Source organism: Papaver somniferum, chromosome 3, assembly GCF_003573695.1.
Source record: "Papaver somniferum cultivar HN1 chromosome 3, ASM357369v1, whole genome shotgun sequence".
In the NCBI taxonomy this organism is placed as follows: domain Eukaryota; kingdom Viridiplantae; phylum Streptophyta; class Magnoliopsida; order Ranunculales; family Papaveraceae; genus Papaver; species Papaver somniferum.
In genome coordinates, this window is record NC_039360.1 from 33,739,200 (window position 1) to 33,758,149 (window position 18,950).

General features: G+C 39.0%; 2 protein-coding genes across 2 annotated transcripts; both read right to left on the minus strand.

The window, feature by feature from the left end:
• Positions 1-4,334: 4,334 nt before the first annotated feature.
• LOC113359271 lies at positions 4,335-4,832 on the minus strand. The gene has a single exon (XM_026602935.1). The coding sequence runs from the start codon at positions 4,830-4,832 to the stop codon at positions 4,335-4,337; it is 498 nt and encodes a 165-aa protein (XP_026458720.1).
• Positions 4,833-14,761: 9,929 nt separating this feature from the next.
• LOC113355800 (SPX domain-containing protein 2-like) lies at positions 14,762-17,950 on the minus strand. The gene is made up of 3 exons (XM_026598749.1): positions 17,481-17,950; positions 16,904-17,030; positions 14,762-15,507 (listed from the first exon to the last, which is right to left on the minus strand). Exons 1-3 carry the CDS (start codon positions 17,814-17,816, stop codon positions 15,032-15,034), a joined length of 939 nt encoding a protein of 312 aa, XP_026454534.1. The 5' UTR covers positions 17,817-17,950; the 3' UTR covers positions 14,762-15,031.
• Positions 17,951-18,950: the final 1,000 nt, after the last annotated feature.

The following is an 18,950-nucleotide window of genomic DNA, read 5'->3' on the forward strand; positions in this document are numbered from 1 at the left end:
TCTCATAAGGAACGTTCTGATGCTCATGCTTCCCCTTCGGTGGAGAAGTAAGCCCTTCTGATGTTTGTGCCGATCCTTGGGGAAATCGAAATTTGATAACTGTTGATTACGTTGCATCTGTTTATTTCTTGTGTACTTTTGTAACTTTTTGTTTCGATGCTTGTAATCACTTTTTATGAAATGGATCATCAGAATTCTGCAGTTTTAATTACAAAGTTTAGTTGCCTTTTCTATTATCAAGGGAAAATATATTGAAAAAGTTGGTCAAGTGAGTGTTATGCGATAACGAAGATATGACTCTTCGTTATTTATTTTGGACCTGTCACCCCGTAGGCCAATCCTGAGCTAGAGGATTATCTGACGGTGGGGGTTGGTGCAGCATTCTCAGATATGTGTGCGCTATGTACACTATTTACATACACCCATTCCGTCGAACGCTTCATTGTTTTTAGGTTGGGTATCTCTTTCTGCTGGAAGTCTTCCCCATGGTCGTACACTCATAGACGTTGGTAGGGGTGTCCTGAGAGATTTCATATGATAGCTTTCCCCAATATAGGGCCCGACGAAGGGCTGCTGTCTGAACATTGTTTGATCAAAAAATGAATCTTCTTTGATTGATATGATGAGGTCTCCTACTCCTCGTCCAGAGATAGAAACATGTTGAGTGGGTATGCCATCTTCTTCTTCTGGTTGTGTTCACGCAGTGGCAGAACTGCGTTGCTTCATGGGTAGTATATCTTGAAGTACTTAGCGTTCCATGGGTGCCTTAGGATCTCTCCTTTTAGGTTGCGCAAGTAATACGATCCTTTTTCGGCAATATCGTGTATTATAAAAGGTCCTCCCCATGTTGGTGCTAATTTTCCCCATTTCTTTTCTCGTTGATATTGTGGTATAGTTCTTAGCTCATACTTCCCTTTTACGAAGCTTCTAAGTTTTACTCTTTTATTGTACTCCCTTGCTAGTTTACGCTGGTAATTCTCCATTCTTTGTAACGTTGCTTCCCTTATTTCCTCTAGATCATCGAGTCTTTCCAACATCATTTAGGAGGTGAGATTATTTTCCCAAGCTTCGGTCTTGGTCGTAGGCATGATGATCTCAGTTGGAATTATCTCTTCGGCTCCATAAGTGAGCAGGAACGGAGATTCTCCAGTTGCTGACCTTCGTATGGTCCGGTATGACCATAGCACATTATGTATCTGCTCACACCATTGTCCTTTGTGTTCGTCCAGGGTTTTCTTGAGGGTCAAAGCGATGGTCTTTTTGGTAGCTTCGGCTTGTCCGTTTCTCTGGGGATAGATGGGAGTAGATTTGTTCTTTATGATTTTGAAGGTATCGAAGAACATGTCGATGTTTTTTCCTTGCAAATGCTTCCCATTATCGGAGAAAATTTCTGCGAGGATGCTAAACCTGCAAATAATGTTTTGAAAAATGAACGTGAAGACGTCCACGTCCCTGATTCTTGCCAGCGCTTTTGCTTCCACCCATTTGGTGAAGTAATCCGTTGCTACTATTAGGAATCGTCTTTTGATTGTGCCTGTAATGAAAGGTCCGACAATGTCAATTCCCCATTTTTAGAAAGGCCAAGGGCTTCCTACTGAATTGAGCTTGGTTGCTGGTGCATGTATCTTCTTGGAGAAACGTTAGCGTTCTTCGCACCTTCTAGCCATTCTTGCGACATCTCGTATCATGTGTGGCCAGTAGTACCCCTGCATCTTGGTCTTTTCGGCTAAGGATCTCATGCCGTTGTGGCTGCCTGCATATCCGTAATGAATGTCCTTTAGGATAATATGGCCTTCTGCTCTGGACAAGCATCGTAATAGATTTCCGAGGAAAGACTATTTATATAATATTTCGTCTCGAAGCTCATATCTCCCTGCCTTCGATTGTACTTTACGAGCTTTCTTGACATAGGAGGGCAGCGTTCCTGTTTTGCGATAAAGGTGGACTTCGGTTCCCCAGTCTTCTTCGTTACTGAAATCTTCATCTTCGTTGGCTCTTGACAAGATATCGTCTTCGGTGAAGTCATCGGCGATATCTTCCCCTACATCATCTTCTGCAATGTCCTCCTATACATAGTTTTCACGATTAGTTGTGGAAAAGGTCTGTTGTGGGATGACCGAAGGTTCGTAGACTCTTGCTACCTTGATGGCCTCCACATTCTTGTCCTTCAGCATTGATGATATGTAGGCCAGGGCTTCGGCATGTCATAGGTCTTTCCTGCATAAGTTTCGGAATTTGATGTTTGGTATTTATGAAGCTAGAGTTTGAAATAAAGCCATGTATGCTGATAGAGTCTCGTCGTAGGTATTATATTCCAATCATATTTGTCGAATGACCAGCTGTGAGTCGCTTGTTAGTCGTACATCAGTTATTCCCATTTTTATGATCAATCGAAGAGCATATACCACGGCTTCGTGTTCCACAATGTTGTTGGTATGGCCCTCAAATTCCAACCTTAGTGCGTGCACTATTCTGTCCCCGGTGGGTGTCGTGATTACGATCCCAATGCCTGTACCTTCCCTATTTCTGGATCCATTGACGAAGACTTCCTATCTTCTTTGGTTTGAGGGCTGGAGTACGTCTTTCGGATCCTTTCCGTCTTCCTCAACTTCTTCGCCGTTATCCAAGGGTAAGTCTGCCAAGACTTGTGATTTTTGTGCAGTTTGGATCTCATGGATGATGTTGAATTTATCCAACTGTATGTTCCATTTTGCTGTTCTTCCTACTTTTCCGGCATTTTTAAGAACAACTTCTAGTGGTGCTTTGCATGGTACACGAACATAATGAGTCAGGAAGTAGGTTCTCAACTTCTGGGTTGCCCAAACCAATGCCAGTATGAGTTGTTCAATCTTCGTGTAGTTCCTTTCTGCCGCATTGAGAGTCTTACTGACATAATAGATCGGTTTTTCAACCTTTGTGTTGGTCTTGACTAGCACTACACTGACTGCATCTTCGGCAGATGCTATATAAAAGGCCAACACTTCATTGGGATCAGGCTTCTGTAGGATCGGGATCGTTGCCAGATATTTTTTAATTTTCTAGAAGGCTTCTTCACACTCCGCGGTACATGCAAATTTGGTTCCTTTTTTGAGAATGCTGAAAAAGTGTTTGCATTTGTCCGATGACCTGGAGATGAATCTTCCTAGTGCCGCTATGGATCCGTTGAGTTTCTGGACTTCTTTCAAATTTCTTGGGGATGACATTTCCACGATTGCTTGGATTTTAGCGGGATCGACCTCGATGCCCCTCTTCGTCACCAGGTATCCAAGGAACTTTCCTGATGTGACACCAAAGGTACATTTCTCTGGGTTTATCTTCATGTCGTATTTTCTCATTACGCCGAAGATATCTCTCAAGTCCTGATGGTGGTCCTTACGTAATTTTCTTTTTACCAGCATATCGTCGACGTAGACTTCCAAGGTTTTCCCGATCCATGTCTTGAAGATGGCGTCAACCATCTTATGGTATGTTGCTCCTACATTCCTTAGTCCGAAGGGAATTCGGGTATAACAGTAGAGGTCGTGCGGAGTAAAGAATGTTGTATGTTGTTGATCTTCTTATGCCAGAGCTATCTGATTGTAGCCAGAGTATCCATCCATGAATGATAACTCTATGTATCCTTCTACAGCTTCCACTAATTGATCGATGCTTGGGAGTGGGTAACTTTCCTTTGGGAAAGCTTTATTGAGGTTGGTGAAGTCGATGCATATCCTTACTCCACCGTTCTTCTTTGGTACAATTACCATGTTCGAGATCCACGTGGGGTATCTTACTTTTCTTATGAATACTTCCTCCATCAGCTTAATAATTTCTTTCTCGACTGCTTGATGGTATTCCGGCGCTATATTGCGCAATCTCTGTCTGAAGGGGGTGGTGCCATTCTTTATCCGGAGCTCGTGATGTATGATCTTTGGATCGATCCCTGGCATATCTCCTAGCTTCCCAGCAAACACATCTACGTACTCCTTGAGTAGGCTGGTTAGTGATTCTTCCCGATCTTTATCCATCAAAGTCCTTATCTTGATCATCTTGGGATCTTCTTCTGTTCCTATGTTGCCCTCCTTCGTGGGCTCCACTGGTGTGAACATGGGCTTTGGTTCCCCTAGGAGGGGAACATTATTTAATTGCTATTTGGTTGATTCTTCGGTCCCTTTTGTCCCTGATGTGCCTGCTTCGGTGGTTAAGGTGACTATATCCTTCGTCAAGATTTTTCCTGATATTTCTTCGAGATAAAGGTCAATTGCTTTGTCTTTAGCAGCCGTTTTGTTTTTGTTTCTTCGGGCTTTCCTTTTCTCTTCTTGTTCATTGTTGAGTTGGTTTTGTATAGCTTGACATTATCGTGCGGTGACCTTGTCGCCCTTAATCTCCATTACCCCTTCAAGTGTTGGAAATCTAAGGTATTGGTGATACGTTGCCGCTACTCCTTTGAGTTTGTGCACCCATTTTTGGCCGATGATATCGTTATAGGGAGATGGGGCGTCTACGACGCTGAATTGTGTGTTGACCTTCATCGGTCCGGTCTTTACTCCTAACTCAATGTCCCCTAAGGGCTTTGTTGGGGCACCATTGAATCCGTAGATGGTGAAGTAAGAAGACATCAATTGTTCATCATTTAACTCCATTCGCTTGAACGTATCATAAAATAAAACGTTGACTGAGCTTCCCCCGTCAATCAAAATCTTCATGATATTGCATCCTGCCACTGGTAATGTGAGAACCAAGGGATCGTTGTGATCCTCCATATATTCTTCGAGATCATCTGCGTCGAATATCATTGGCGCGTCCATCCAATCCTCGTGTTCATCAACTTCTACTCCATCGATCTTGTACATCTAGCAATAGTCCTCAAATTTTTTTCTCAATCTTTTCCCTATATGTGCTGTCAGTGAAGGGCCATCGGGCTCAGAGAAGGAAATAGTATTGAGTGTTCGGTTAGCTTCGGGTAGTTGAACTTGTATGTTTCGTTTGGACTTATCATAGGTCTCTTTCTTCTGAATATATTTCTTGAGGTCGCCGGCATCGATCAACTTATGTATCATGATCTTGAGATTTTTGCATTTCTCGGTTTGATGACCATTGAAGCAGTGATATTCGCAATAATCCTTTGACTTCTCAGACCTAGCGGGTCATTTCCCCTTGGACCAAGGCCATTCGAGATTTTCCCGATCCTTGATCTCCCTGAAGATTCAGACGTATCTAGTGTTGAGCTTCGTGTAAAATTGATCCTCAAACTTTCTATCATTGCGACGGTAATCGTCCCTTCGTCCTCTCTTATCTTCGTTCTTTCTCTCGGTTGGATTTGTCATTTTCGTCCCGCTGGTATGTTCGACAGAGTTGGTCTGGTGTGATTTCTGGGTTTGAGCCCTAGGATTCTCCCGCTGGATTACTTCTAGTCTGGCATGTATTTCGATGATTATTTGAAGATCCCTTTCGGTGGTAGGATTGTTACTGTGAATCTCGACGAATAACGAACTTAGTCTTTCCAGTCCCCATATGTAACAATTGATGATGACTATTGGGCCGATGTTCCCTATTGCTTGAAATTTTTTATGCCAGTGGTCCGTATATTCTCTGATGGTTTCCTTGAACGCGATTTCCAGCGAGAAGAGTTTATCCATGCCAGGGTTGACAGTCTTGTTGTACATATAGGTTTCTAGGAACACCTCTGTGAGCCGCTTGTAGGAGTTGATAGAATTGGTGGGTAGGTTATCAAACCAGGAAAATGTTGATCCTTTAAGGCTTTACGGGAAGTACCTGCACAGGAAGACGTCATCTCTTTCCTATCTGGCCATCATCTGGTTGTAGTAACGAAGATGGTCAGCTGGATCGTTAGAGCCATCGTAACATTCAAAAGATGGGATTGGGCACTTTAATGGGATGAGCGCTTTCGCTAGGTGGGGAACCAGTGGAGGCGTAGATGATTCTTTCATGACTTCTTCGAGCCTTCCCCCCCCTTGCTTTGCCTTTAACTGCTTGATCTCGGCCATCATATTTCTTCTGAGGTTCTCCATGGCAAGGTAATGCTCATCCCATGATCATGCACGCTTCGACTTTCTTGACTGGCTGTCATAGTAATCAGAGGAATGTGGAGTATATGGAGTGTATTCAGGATCATATTGGTAGCTTCGTCGCGTGGGGAGTGCGGGACGTCGGTCCAATGGTTCCGGGTTCGTTTGATTGGACAGAATCATCCTTCGGTCTTGATTGGGCACCAGAGCATTCGAATTGGCTTCGTCTTGTGTAACATGAGAAACCGTGGGTCTTGTATCCAATGCCATCATCTCTTTGAGTTGTTGATTCTCTTGTGCCAGTAGAGCTACAACATCCATGTAGATCTTCTGGTTTTGTTTCATCTCTTCCAACTCTGCTACCAGATGGATTGACGGATTAAATCCTTGATTAGGTGTGCCCGTTTGTCCTGCCACTCCAGCTGTTGTTGGGTCATCGTCCAAGGTCTGGATCACCGGTGCGGGTGGATCTCCTACTGGTCCTTGATGCATGATTGGCGGGATCCGTGCGATCTTGTCCAGCTACTTGGTTCGTCGCGCCTTGTAGCAACAATGGCTGGTTCTGGTCATCGGTCCAAGGGATACCATATAAGGGTTGTTGCATCATTGAGTCTTCGACGACTTCTCGTTGTTCCGCTTCCCTTGCCGCGGCCGCTGCCTTTGATGCATTTATTTTTTCAGCCTTTGCTTTTACCACTGCTTCTTTTGTTGTTGCCGCTGCTACTGATTCGGCATCGGCCAGATTGATGCTCTCAACTGCATCCGGGTCTTTGCTGGTAGATTTGAGTTTTTCACCCTTTTGTGTGTTCCTAGTCATGACTGGTGTGGTTCTTGGTATTTCTTTCGAGGATGCTTTTATTTTTCTTGCGTCTTTCATTTTATCCATAGCCTACAATAACAAAAATAACGACGAGGAAGATATATCTGTCCCGTAATGTTAGTTAGCACGACGATGGTATGCTTGATGAGAATATCCATCTCACACATTTGGTTAAACTGAAATTTGCTCAGGGGTGAAAAAAAAACGAAAAAATAAAACATAAGTTTTCAGATTTAAAGGTTTTGTCCAGGAAGGTACGAAATTTGACTAGGGGTAGAAAAAAACGTAGAAAGTACGAAACTTTAGGGGTTTTTAGCCAAAAAAATGCAATTTTAATGATTCTTCTACGGTAAATTCATAGATCTGAGATAAAAATACAGATCTGAAGGTTTTCTAGAATTGAAAGCACAGATCCAAGGGTTTTTCAGAAATAATAAAAAAAAAGATCTGAGAGTTCGTTGCGAATGAAGTTCACAGGATAAGATAAATCTTTTATTGGGACAAAATTTTCCCTGTTTCTAGTGCCAAATTATAGGCACAAATGTAACGATGATGAACATCGTGCCCACAACCAATGTTCGCATTCATAAATATGCTAAGGTAGAAGTAATGATAATAAAAAAAAAAAAAAACCATGCAAAGGGAAGGAAACTCTGAGTCTTCGGACTCATCATCGTTTCGTATATCGATGTAAATCACAATAGGCAGAAATTATAAAGCATAAAGTAAATTTACATGATGATTTACGTGGTTCGTCTCTAAGGCCTACGTCCACGGGGATATTGGTTTCACTATGTGTCTTATACGGTTACAATAGATAGTCAAATGACTTTGAATGGGCACCGAAGGTATAGAAGGTGAATTCATACTTACAACAATACTCTTTTCCTCCCTATAGTTCTCTCTCTTCACTATAGTTCTCTCTCTCCCTCTCAATTGGTCGACCTCCTCTTCATTAGCTAAAGGGGGTATTTATAGGGCTTATATGTGGGGTCCATCCCTTTGTCTTCTTAGAACCTTATCTCTTTAGTAACCGTGTAGGTGCCGATGGAGACCTTCGTTACTGCCCGATCCTCTTCAACGGTCATGAACTGCTACGATGGCTTGCCTCATATCCCTCCATAGATCTCTTCACACGTGCCCCCTGTCTTCAACATTTAATGTGAGTGGTTGGGGTCACACCGCATGCGCGAGACAGCTGTTGAAGTTGTTGTCACATCCTCGTCAGTGGGTTACATCTCGTCTGTTTGTTCCATGTCTATCTCGAGATGGGGTAAAGTAACACTAGGGTCCTCTATGGTACTTCTCGGACCTTTACTCATCAGGCTGCCCCAAATCTTGGGACCGTAGGACCGGTTTGGTGATGTCGACGTGTCACTTGGTGGTGAAACTCCTCTTTGGTGGGGTATCGTGCCATCAGGGTTTGATGTTCTTGCTTTGCATGAGTTACACGTAGGAGTTTATATACACGTGGCTATCGGTGGGGTTATGTGTATATAGCCTGTCCACAACCCAACTTCTGTAATCTTGTCAAATCTCAGCGTGAGTATATAATAGGTCATGCCGATGATCAACCACAAATTGGATTGATTTAACATCCAAATCTTTGTGAAGAGGGGCAAGTGGCAACTTCTTTCCAAATAACCTGCAATTCATCGCCTTGAAAACAATAACCTATAAAAATCATTCGTGTCCACTACAATGTTTTGTTTTGTTTTGTTTTTTTTTTGTTTTTCTTTGACATGTAGCGAAAATACCAATAAAAATTCATAAATTGCCGCCACCATTGTAGTACAATGATAAAATTATTGGCTCATAAGGTGATGATACCAGTGACCAGAATTCACAACTTGTTAACACCATATTTTTACGTATAAAAAAAAGAGCTAACTTTTTCTAAAATTAAATTATATTGTGAATGATTTTCATAGGTCACTTAGGTACGGGTTTTAGCGTGAGAATCAACCACAGGTGTATATCTGGAAGCCTGGGAAAGTCCGGAGATGTGCCTTAGGAAGTTAGGGTCTAATATGCGTTTTACATTCCTTAGGCCAGTTTATATAGAAATCTGAAAAATCCCTACTTGCCAAGCAAGGCATATGGTCAAACGGGCTCCGCAAAAATCCCGCTTCCCAATTCATATATAAATTGGTTATATATGGATAGACTTGAAATAGAGAAAAAATAACTATAAAAGGAGATATTCTTTCCATTAAAAAGATGAATATTGTTAGATTATACTTATCTTAATTTTTTTCTGATATATAGATAGATTATGCTTATCTAGGAAACTAAAAGATATTTTATCTTATAAATACAGAGTAATTTCTTTATGATTGGTTTTTATTCAACCTCTCTATCACCTTCTTTGTTCAACGTGATGCACTTTAGAAATTCAGTGTTTTTTTTTTTTGTTTTTTTTTTTGATCAGAGAAATTCAGTTTAAATAGGCTCTCTTCTCTCTGGAATTTTACAAATCCTTTAATAGTCGTTGTGTTAAGTTAGAGCAAAGAGGATCTCGTTCAGACCCTTGCATTCGATAGTAAAGGTTAGTGTATGTACGATATCCATTTTGATCATCTTCCGCTCACGGATGACTATCAGCGGATTTGTAGAATTCCTGTGATAAGAAGCTTATTTAAACTTACTTTTCTTCTACGATGTATCGATTTATGATTTTTTTGGTTAAAAACTCTTCACGAATATAGGATCGAGAAGAAGATAATTCTTATTATGATAAGAAGCTTATTTGAACTTACTTTTCTTCTACAATGTTACCAATTTATGATTTTTTTGGTTAAAAACTCTTCACAAATATAGGATCGAGAAGAAGATAATTCTTATTATGATAATCTTATCAATTCTGGTTACACAGCTCATGAATATATAGAGCCCAATATTACGATTAAAGCAAAGATCCCATATACTAGGAAACAATATATTATCCTTAAATAAGGATATATATTAACACTCCCCCTCAAGTTGGTGCATAGATATCACACATGTCCAACTTTTCCAGAAAACTCAAGTATTTTTTGCTTGACACTCCATGTGTGAGAATATCTGCAAGTTGTTCTTCAGACCGAACCGGTGGAAGATCAATAATGTTGTTGTCAAGCTTCTCTTTGATGAAGAACCTGTCAACCTCCACATGTTTAGTACGAACATGCTGAACAGGATTATGAGCAATATCACGCGCAGCTTTGTTATCACAATACAGAGTAATAGGATCCTTGAGAGGAACCCCCAATCCTTAAGGAGAAGCCTCAACCACAAAGTTTCACAAATGCCATCTGTCATACCTCTGAATTCAGCCTCTGCAATTGATCGTGTAACAATATTTTGTTTCTTACTTCTCCAAGTAACTAAGTTACCTCCCACAAAGGTAAAGTAGTCTGCAGTAGAACGTCTGCCATCTATTTATCCTGCATAGTCAGAATCTGTATATGCCACAACCTTTTTATAATCTTCATTTTTAGAGAATAAAATTCATTTTCCAGGAGCAGACTTTAAATACCTCAAAATACGTAAAACTGCATCCATGTGTTGTTCACCTGGATTGTGCATGAATTGACTAACAACATTGAGTGCATAAGCAAGATCTGGCCTTGTGTGAGATAGATACATCAATCTCCCCACAAGTCTTTGATATCTCCTTTTATCAGTAGGAACTTGATCAGGTTCAATATACAGATTTACCTTTTCTTTTAAAGGTATATGGACTGGCTGACATGCCCACTTCTTTTAGCAGATCAAGACCATATTTCCTTTGTGATAAGAAAATTCCTTCAGCGGATCGAGAAACTTCAATCCCAAGGAAGTATTTCAATGAACCGAGATCTTTTATTTGAAATTCCTTTGATAAGTATCTTTGCAAAGATTTCCTCTCCTCTAGATCATTTCCTGTCACCACCATATCATCTACATATATGATAAGAGCAGTAATTTTATACTTCATTTTATTTATGAACAAAGTATGATCAGAATTACTCTGACGATATCCAAAGTTCCTCATAGATTTGGTGAATCTGCCAAACCAGGCCCTTGGAGATTGTTTTAGTCCATACAATGACTTGTTTAGCTTACATACCTTCTTACCATGAGATCCTGGAACTGAAATACCAGGAAGGAGCTCCATGTAAACTTTTTCAGTTAATTCACCATGCAAGAATGCATTCTTTACATCAAACTACTGCAAAGTCCAATCCAAGTTTGCAGCAAGCAATAACAAGACTCGTAATGTGTTGATTTTCGCTACTGGAGCAAAAGTTTCTGTATAGTCGATACCATAAGTTTGACTGTACCCTTTAGCAACTAATCTTGCTTTATAACGTTCAATCTCACCATTTGCCTTGTATTTAATGGTGAAAATCCAACGACACCCCACGGTCTTTCTTCCTTCTGGACAATCAACATAATCCAAGTATCATTCTGAAAGGGACCTCATTTCTTCTTCTATAGCTGCTCTCCATTTTGGATCAGCTAATGCTTCCTACACATTGTTAGGAATAAAAACAATAGATAATTGATTCACGAATGCCTTATTAGCTTTAGACAAACGGTGGTGAGAGACATAATGACTCATAGGGTACTTAACCTTACTAGAGATTTCAGGTTCATATCTGGGTTTAGGAATACCTCTGTTTACACGTTGTGGAAGTTGTTTCCTTGATTCTTCAAGAACATCCGTAGAAGACGATTGGTTTGGTGTTTCATCTTCTTGGGGTACCGTAGGCTCTGGAATCTCTTCTATCATAACCTCATCTTGAATCTCTATATCACGATCCAATACTGTACTTTCTGTTTCTTCTCTTGAAGAACCTTCATCAACAGATTCTATTACCATATTATCAGAGTTGACAATAACAGATACATCATTCCAATATATCTTCATCATAGTTAAGAGTCTGAATTTCCTTATGGTACTCCTCCCTGAAGTTCAGACTCGCATGAAACATACATAGTATCTTCATGAAATATAACATCCAAAGTAACAAACATTCTTTTGGTTGGAGGATGATAGCAATGGTATCCCTTTTTAGTTGTTGCATATCCCATAAATACACACTTCAGAGCTCTAGGAGCCAACTTATCACGTTGGTTCTTGTGCAGATGAACATAAGCTACACAACCAAACACATGAGGCGGCAGATTAGGAACAGTTTGAGCCAAAACTGCTTCAGCAAGAGCTTGATGGGGTGTTTGAAACACAATGGTACTGGATGGCACTCGATTTATAAGATATGCTACAGAAGTAAGTGCCTCTCCCCAATATATCAATGGCATATGTGCTTCTATCAATGAAGCACAGAATACTTCCAGTAAGTGACGATTATTTCTCTATGCTACTCCATTCTGCTGAGGCGTATTAGAACAAGTAGTTTGATGAATAATTTCATGTCCCTCCAAATAATGTTGAAGGTCAGAATCCATATATTCACCACCATTATCACTACGAAGTACTTGAATCTGTTTGTTGTACTGAGTGTCAATCATCTTATGGAACTTTTGAAACAAGGAGGTAACTTCACTTTTGTTTTTCATGAGACACACCCACGTCATTCTAGTGCAATCATCAATAAAAGTAACAAACCATCTTGAACCACCCAGGGTAGTAGTTTTAGATGGCCCCCAAACATCAGAGTGTATGATCATAAAAGGAACTGGACTCTTATTGAATGATAATGGAAAAGAAGCACGATGGCTTTTTGCAAGTTCACATACTTCACAATGAAAACTAGAAATATCAAGTTTTGCAAATAAACTAGGAAATATTTTTTTTAAATAACCAAACGACGCATGTCCCAATTGTCGATGCCACAACAGAATTTGAGATTTTAGTCTCTCCCTCTCAAAACCATCAGCAAGAAGAGTTTGACGAAGCTTATCCGAACTACTTGACACCAAATCCAGATAATATAGCTTCCCACGCTTAACACCATAACCAATGGTTTGCTTCGTTGTGATGTCCTTAAAAACACAACAGTCAGGCCAAAATATCACTACACAATGTAAAGTATTAGTTATTTGGGAAATTGATAGGAGATTACAGTCTAATGTAGGAACTACTAAGACAAAATCTAAATTTAAAGTTTCAACGAGAGATATTGACCCTTCACCAGTAATTGGAGCTTGTGATCCATTTGCAGTAGAGACTGTTTTTTGTAAGGATGGTTTAAGGGGAGAGATTTGTTTAGAATCACATGTCATATGGTATGTGGCACCAGAATCAACTATCCATGAATTATTCGAAACAAGTGAAGAAACATTTAAAAACTTACCATCGTTACCTGTCCTTGCTACTGATGCAGATATTACCATGGAATCCTTTCCTTTCTTTGTTGAAGTCATTGGAGCACCAGAATTTTTCTTTGTCTCCTTCTTCCTCTCCAGATGTTGATCCCACCAATCTGGATATCCAACCAACTCGAAATACATGTCAATTGTATGTCCAGATTGATTACAGTGTGTACACTTAAGTGATGACTTTTCCACCTCAGTCTTTGAGTATCTCTGAAAATACCCTTTTTGATTGTACCGGTTTCGAGTTGCCATATCAGCAGGTTCAACTTCTTCCGATTCTTTTGCCATCGTTATACGTCGAACAGATTCACAACGAACGAGTGCATAACATGATTCCAATTCAGGAATAGGATCCTTTCTCAAGATTTCATCACGGATCTGCTCAAAACTTTCATCTAATCCAGCAAGGAATATATGCACTCTTAGGCGCTAAATTGATTTTCGATAGGCTTCAATATCATTAGAATTCTCCATAACCACCTTGTCACGATGATCCAGCTCTCCAAATATTTCAGTTAGTTCTCCATAATAAACTGAGAGTGCTCTGCCATTTTGTTTTGCCGAAAACGCTCGTCGATTTAGAGTAAATACCTGCATCCATCATCTCCATCATAAAAGGCTTTAGATAATGCATCCCAAATCTCTCTAGCAGTAGGTAACCGAATATACCTCTTCATGATTTCAGGTGACATAGACATCAACAACCATCTCTTGACCTTTTGATTATCTGTGTGTCACTTCTCATATCTTAGATCTTCCTCGGCAGGTTTTCTTGTCCTTCCCATAATAAAGGAGGTTTTTTCTTTTTCAGCAATATGCATCTCCATGATTTGTGACCACAAATCATAGTTTGTTTCATCAAGAACAATCTCAGCCTTGAATGTTGCACCTTCAGATTGAACGATAATAGGAGCAGATTTGTTTTTCATCTGCCCTTTTTGTTTTGATTTATTTTTGTATAATTCTGAATCACTACCATGATTCAAGAACCCTAACTCATAGATACCATCTTCACAAATATAGGATCGAGAAGAAGATAATTCTTATTATGATAATCTTATCAATTCTTGTTACACAGCTCATGAATATATAGAACCCAATATTACGATTAAAGCAAAGATCCTATATACTAGGAAATAATATATTATCTTTAAATAAGGATATATATTAACAAAAACTCTCCTTTAGCACTGATACGCTAGTTTGTTTGTTTTTTAGTGGTTCCTGCAGAAATACAGAAAAACGCGAATAGGATGGCCTTGGCTGTAGATGACCACCACATGTGGTTCTTGTTTACCACTGAGTGCCCGGCGAGAGTATATGCTAATTGCTCATTGGATGTGCACATACTGAATTTGATTAAAAGGAAGTGGACAACAACCACGAATTAGTATTTGCCTAGCTTCACTTGTGATTCTGTCGATTTCTTTTCCATGGATTACTGAATTTGATTAAAGATATGTACAAGGAGCAAGAAACGGCATTTTGGGCTTTACTGGGTTACACTTGAGACCTACTGAAATTGAAATCTTTGTCATCCTGTACCTGAAATATAATAGATACGACAAAAGTAGTCGAATGAATGCCTTGGACAGAGAAGGGAAGGGAAATAGACTGAATTCCCTGGACAAGTTAAAACACGAATCTATTACTATTAACTTCAACTAAAATCACTTTACATCTGTGTTGGTATTTCTAGTACAAGTAAAAAGAACCAAAGTATTCTGTGGTGAACAACCAAAGGTTATGCTGCTCAAGTTTTAGCTAAGACAGTCCGTCCCTTAACCAAATTATTACATGAGCAAATAACCTTTACAGGAAGAAAAACAAAAAGATTAAGAATACATCCACCCGTGTTAAGTATCTACTTTTCAAAGATATTTGATCAGATAAATAAAAACTACTTTGCTGTTTGTTCAAGAACAGGTACTTTGTTCCAAGTTTCTTCCAGCGGACAAGGTTGCATTGGTGGCAATGAAAATACGCTCTTGGTTGAGCTTCCGCTTCTTATTTCCTTCAAGACCCTCAATGCTGACATAGTGCTCTTCATATACAAACTTTGCATGTACTCAATCTCTGCTAGTTCCTTTGGTCCTCTGAGCAATGAACCTTCTTTCTCTGTGGGGGTGGGAACAACAGTTGTGGCAGGAGTAGGAGCAGTGGTGCAATCTGTATTAGTATCAGCGATTTCAGATGTTGGAATTGAGGGCACGATGTTGATGGGAAAGAGGTGATCAAGTATTATTTCGCACTGCTTTATCAATTTGTAAAGTAGGTCTGTGGTATAGAATGGCTGCTGCAAAACCCTCTGGATGAAGGGCAAACGAATGAGAGCCCCTGTACGCTTATCATACTTTTTCAGTATCTTCACCAAGCCTGCATATAAAAGGACACTGGAAAACATTAACATAAAGTTCAACATGCATGAGTTGAATAATATGCATAAAAAACATTTTAAATGAATAGAACACGGCAGACAACTATGAAGCATGTCCGGATTAGAGTATTAGAAATCTGTTACTTCAATATAACAAGTATTAAAAAGTAACTGGCAGTTAAGCCGATCAGGGACATTATAAACAAGTCAGACATTAATGTAATGGTTCAGGAATCCAGGTAGAAAATGTTTGGGGCCTATAATTCTTGATTGAACCAAGCTCAATATGCATGCTCTTACACTGCGGAAGCGCTGAGTTTCAAAAGAATCAGGTTGGGCCTTCAGGCATAGCCCTTAAGGTTTCTCTGCTACCCCAGGTGTACGTCTATGTTCTATGTTAACATTTTAAGAGATGATCAAATTATGCATGGATACTGGGGACATGATCTGTATGTCCACAAGCAGGCAGATACCTTTGTCTTTGACACGTCATTGTAATAGTTATACAGCAAGGTACCCAGAAGAGCGGCAACTAGGCTGCCTAGTCCAATGGTTGTGGTCAAGGCTTTTCATGCGCTCCAAATTCCAATACGAAAAAAGAGTCATTTAAAGAAACTGATGATTGGAGTTGAGGGCTTCCTACTTCTATGTTTTCTCATAGCCGACATCTAGTCCAGACTCAGACTCAGACTCCATTTGGATCTAGTTAGCCAATTATTATTTTTTCCCAAAATAAGAAAGTTCCTACAGGCTACAGATATTTTAATGTCGGATTTCATTTTATATTCCAAAAGCATTAATAGAGACTCTACATGTTAAATCATTTAAAAAGAAATCCAATGAATAAAAAGAATATCCATCTAAAGTATAATGGGGCAACCCAAATCCCATCCAATTCGTCCACACAAATGAGTGATCATAAGCCGAAGGAAAAAATTTCAACGAAAAACAAAAACAATTGGAGAAAAGAAAAGAACTCTTTACTTTCATTTGTCCACATCCTAGGCCTACTAAAAAAGATAAGTCGAATTGACGTTTGTCGTGTGATGGCAACCTTTACTTTCTTTAAATGTTATTCCTATCAGGATATTCGAATCAAATGTCTAAAACTAAACTATTGAAGTTGTTGTATTACATGTCTACTAAATAAAATATTATCCAAAATCCATATTGCTAAATTCAGTAAAACTAACTAAATTCACTTTTAAGTATCACTTTAACTAGTTTTACACACACCAGCTTGATCTAGATTGTAAATGCATGGATCACTAATCTCCCCGAATATCCATATCAACGTTGAAATTTGCAGATTTACAATGGTATTTCTCTCATTTGATTAAGGATTATTGTATCGCTATTCGTAAAGTATAGTAACTTGGAGAGATGGATAATTACCAGTATAGTTGAGGGCACTATAGTTTTCAAGCAAAACCATTTCTCCATGAAAATCAACAATCTCTTTTCTTGCTTTAATCAATTCATCATTAGATTCCTTTGCTTTTGCAACTCTGTCTTGCAACTCCTGTTATTAAAAACATTACATAAATCAGCTTAAAACTTTTTTAACATGGGCGCCCATGTGACAATATGCACATACAAAAAAATGCCTACAGCAGATCAAATCTATGTGCCACTTAAAACCAGTACACAAATGAACTCTCTAATGTAAACAGGTGGCGGGACAGCGAATCACTGAGCCAAAACATCCCACCACGTGTCACAAAGACCAGTGGTAATAATCATGTGGATGTACCAATATGATGAAAGCAGTACAACACTGCGCACCCACAGGTACATGTTAGCTGATGATAAATAATCCAGCGCATGATTGTGAAAATTTGAATAACAATGAACTAAAATGAGCCAAATATTTGTACCTCTGCAACTAAATTTCAATGGCATGACCCCTAAAATTTACAGCGTAACCAACAAAAATCAATTAAAAAGATTACGAAAATGATAATATTATTACCTTTAATCTGATGATGTATTCTTCTTCTTTATCAACAAAAAACCAATTGAATTTCTCAAGTTCATCTTCTAATAACCTAATGAAATCAATTTCTTCTCGGCTAATTCCCTTCATAATATCTTTATTATTATTAACAACAACAATCTCACCACCATTATTATTTTCACCATTATCAGAAAACTTAGGTCTTTTAGAAGACCTGGTTTCAGCAGTTCCATTACATTTAGGATCAATAGATTTCAACCTTTTCTTCAAATCTTTGTATGACAAAAACTTATCTCTCCATTCTGGTAATGTTTCTTCGATCTGATTACTCAGACTTTTCCCGAACTTCATCTCTAACACTGTAATCTGATGCTAAAACTATGAAGAAGTGAGGAGGATTGGAGGAATTTTAAGAAAAAATATGAAGATAGCAGAAGTAGTTGTGAAGAAGAAGGGAGGGTAATATATGATAAGTTAAAAGAAGAATATTCGAGGGAGATATACTTTCCCGTGAAAGGATATTTCGGGTTTTATTCCGTTTTGGATTTTTTTTTTATTTTTTTTATTTTATTATTTGGAGAAAAGAGGATGGATGATGAATGTGAGAAGTACTGTGGAAGGATGGGGATACGTATATTCCGAAAGAGAGATATTTTTCTTTATTTTAGTCGGTGATTAAATTTGTAATATTCCCACGTGGCAGTTCGTTAACTATATTAATGAAGGATTTTGTTGTTTCACTTTAGTGGGGCGTTTTTCTGTTCATGCAAGTGAAGACGTTTTTAAGCGCATAAGACTGTCAGCCAAGAGGCAATTTGGCTAGTTTGAGGCCTAGTTAGCAATTCGGGATTCGGAAAACTACGGAACGTCAAACGTACGAGTATTATACGGTTTTGTAAAATCCAGATTCGGTCCAAAATTCGGTCAGCGGGACGTGATTCGCTAGTAATTCGGAACGGCATACGTACGTGTATAATTCGATTTATAAATGTGAGTTCGGCTCTGAAAACTCGGTATCTATATATAACAAATAATTTGTATTTATAAGGTCATAGACCAATTTTTATGCATATGTGTGAGTTATTTAAAGAAAAAATAAACTTAATATGATGATATTAATAATATATACAACATTAATTATCCAAGAGGACGTCGTATGGTGGTTTAGATGCTTGGTTAGTGAGTTTGAGATCTCTCTCACCTTCACCTTCAAATCTCTTCAGTCGTTTTTGTTTCATAAAAATTACAACACGTCTAATATTCGGTCGTGTATGCTCGGGAGGCAGTAAAGCCCAAAAAATGGGATCTTTGAAAAGTAAAAGCTAAAAAATTTATGGCGAATTAAGCGGACGTATCATTCGGGATACGTAAAATTCGTGAACGGTTCGCGAATAATCCGGGAATGCCACATAATACGCGATTTGGGTTCGGAATTGCAAACGTACGCGAATAAGACGGTAAAATTCGTGATACGGAAAAATTCGC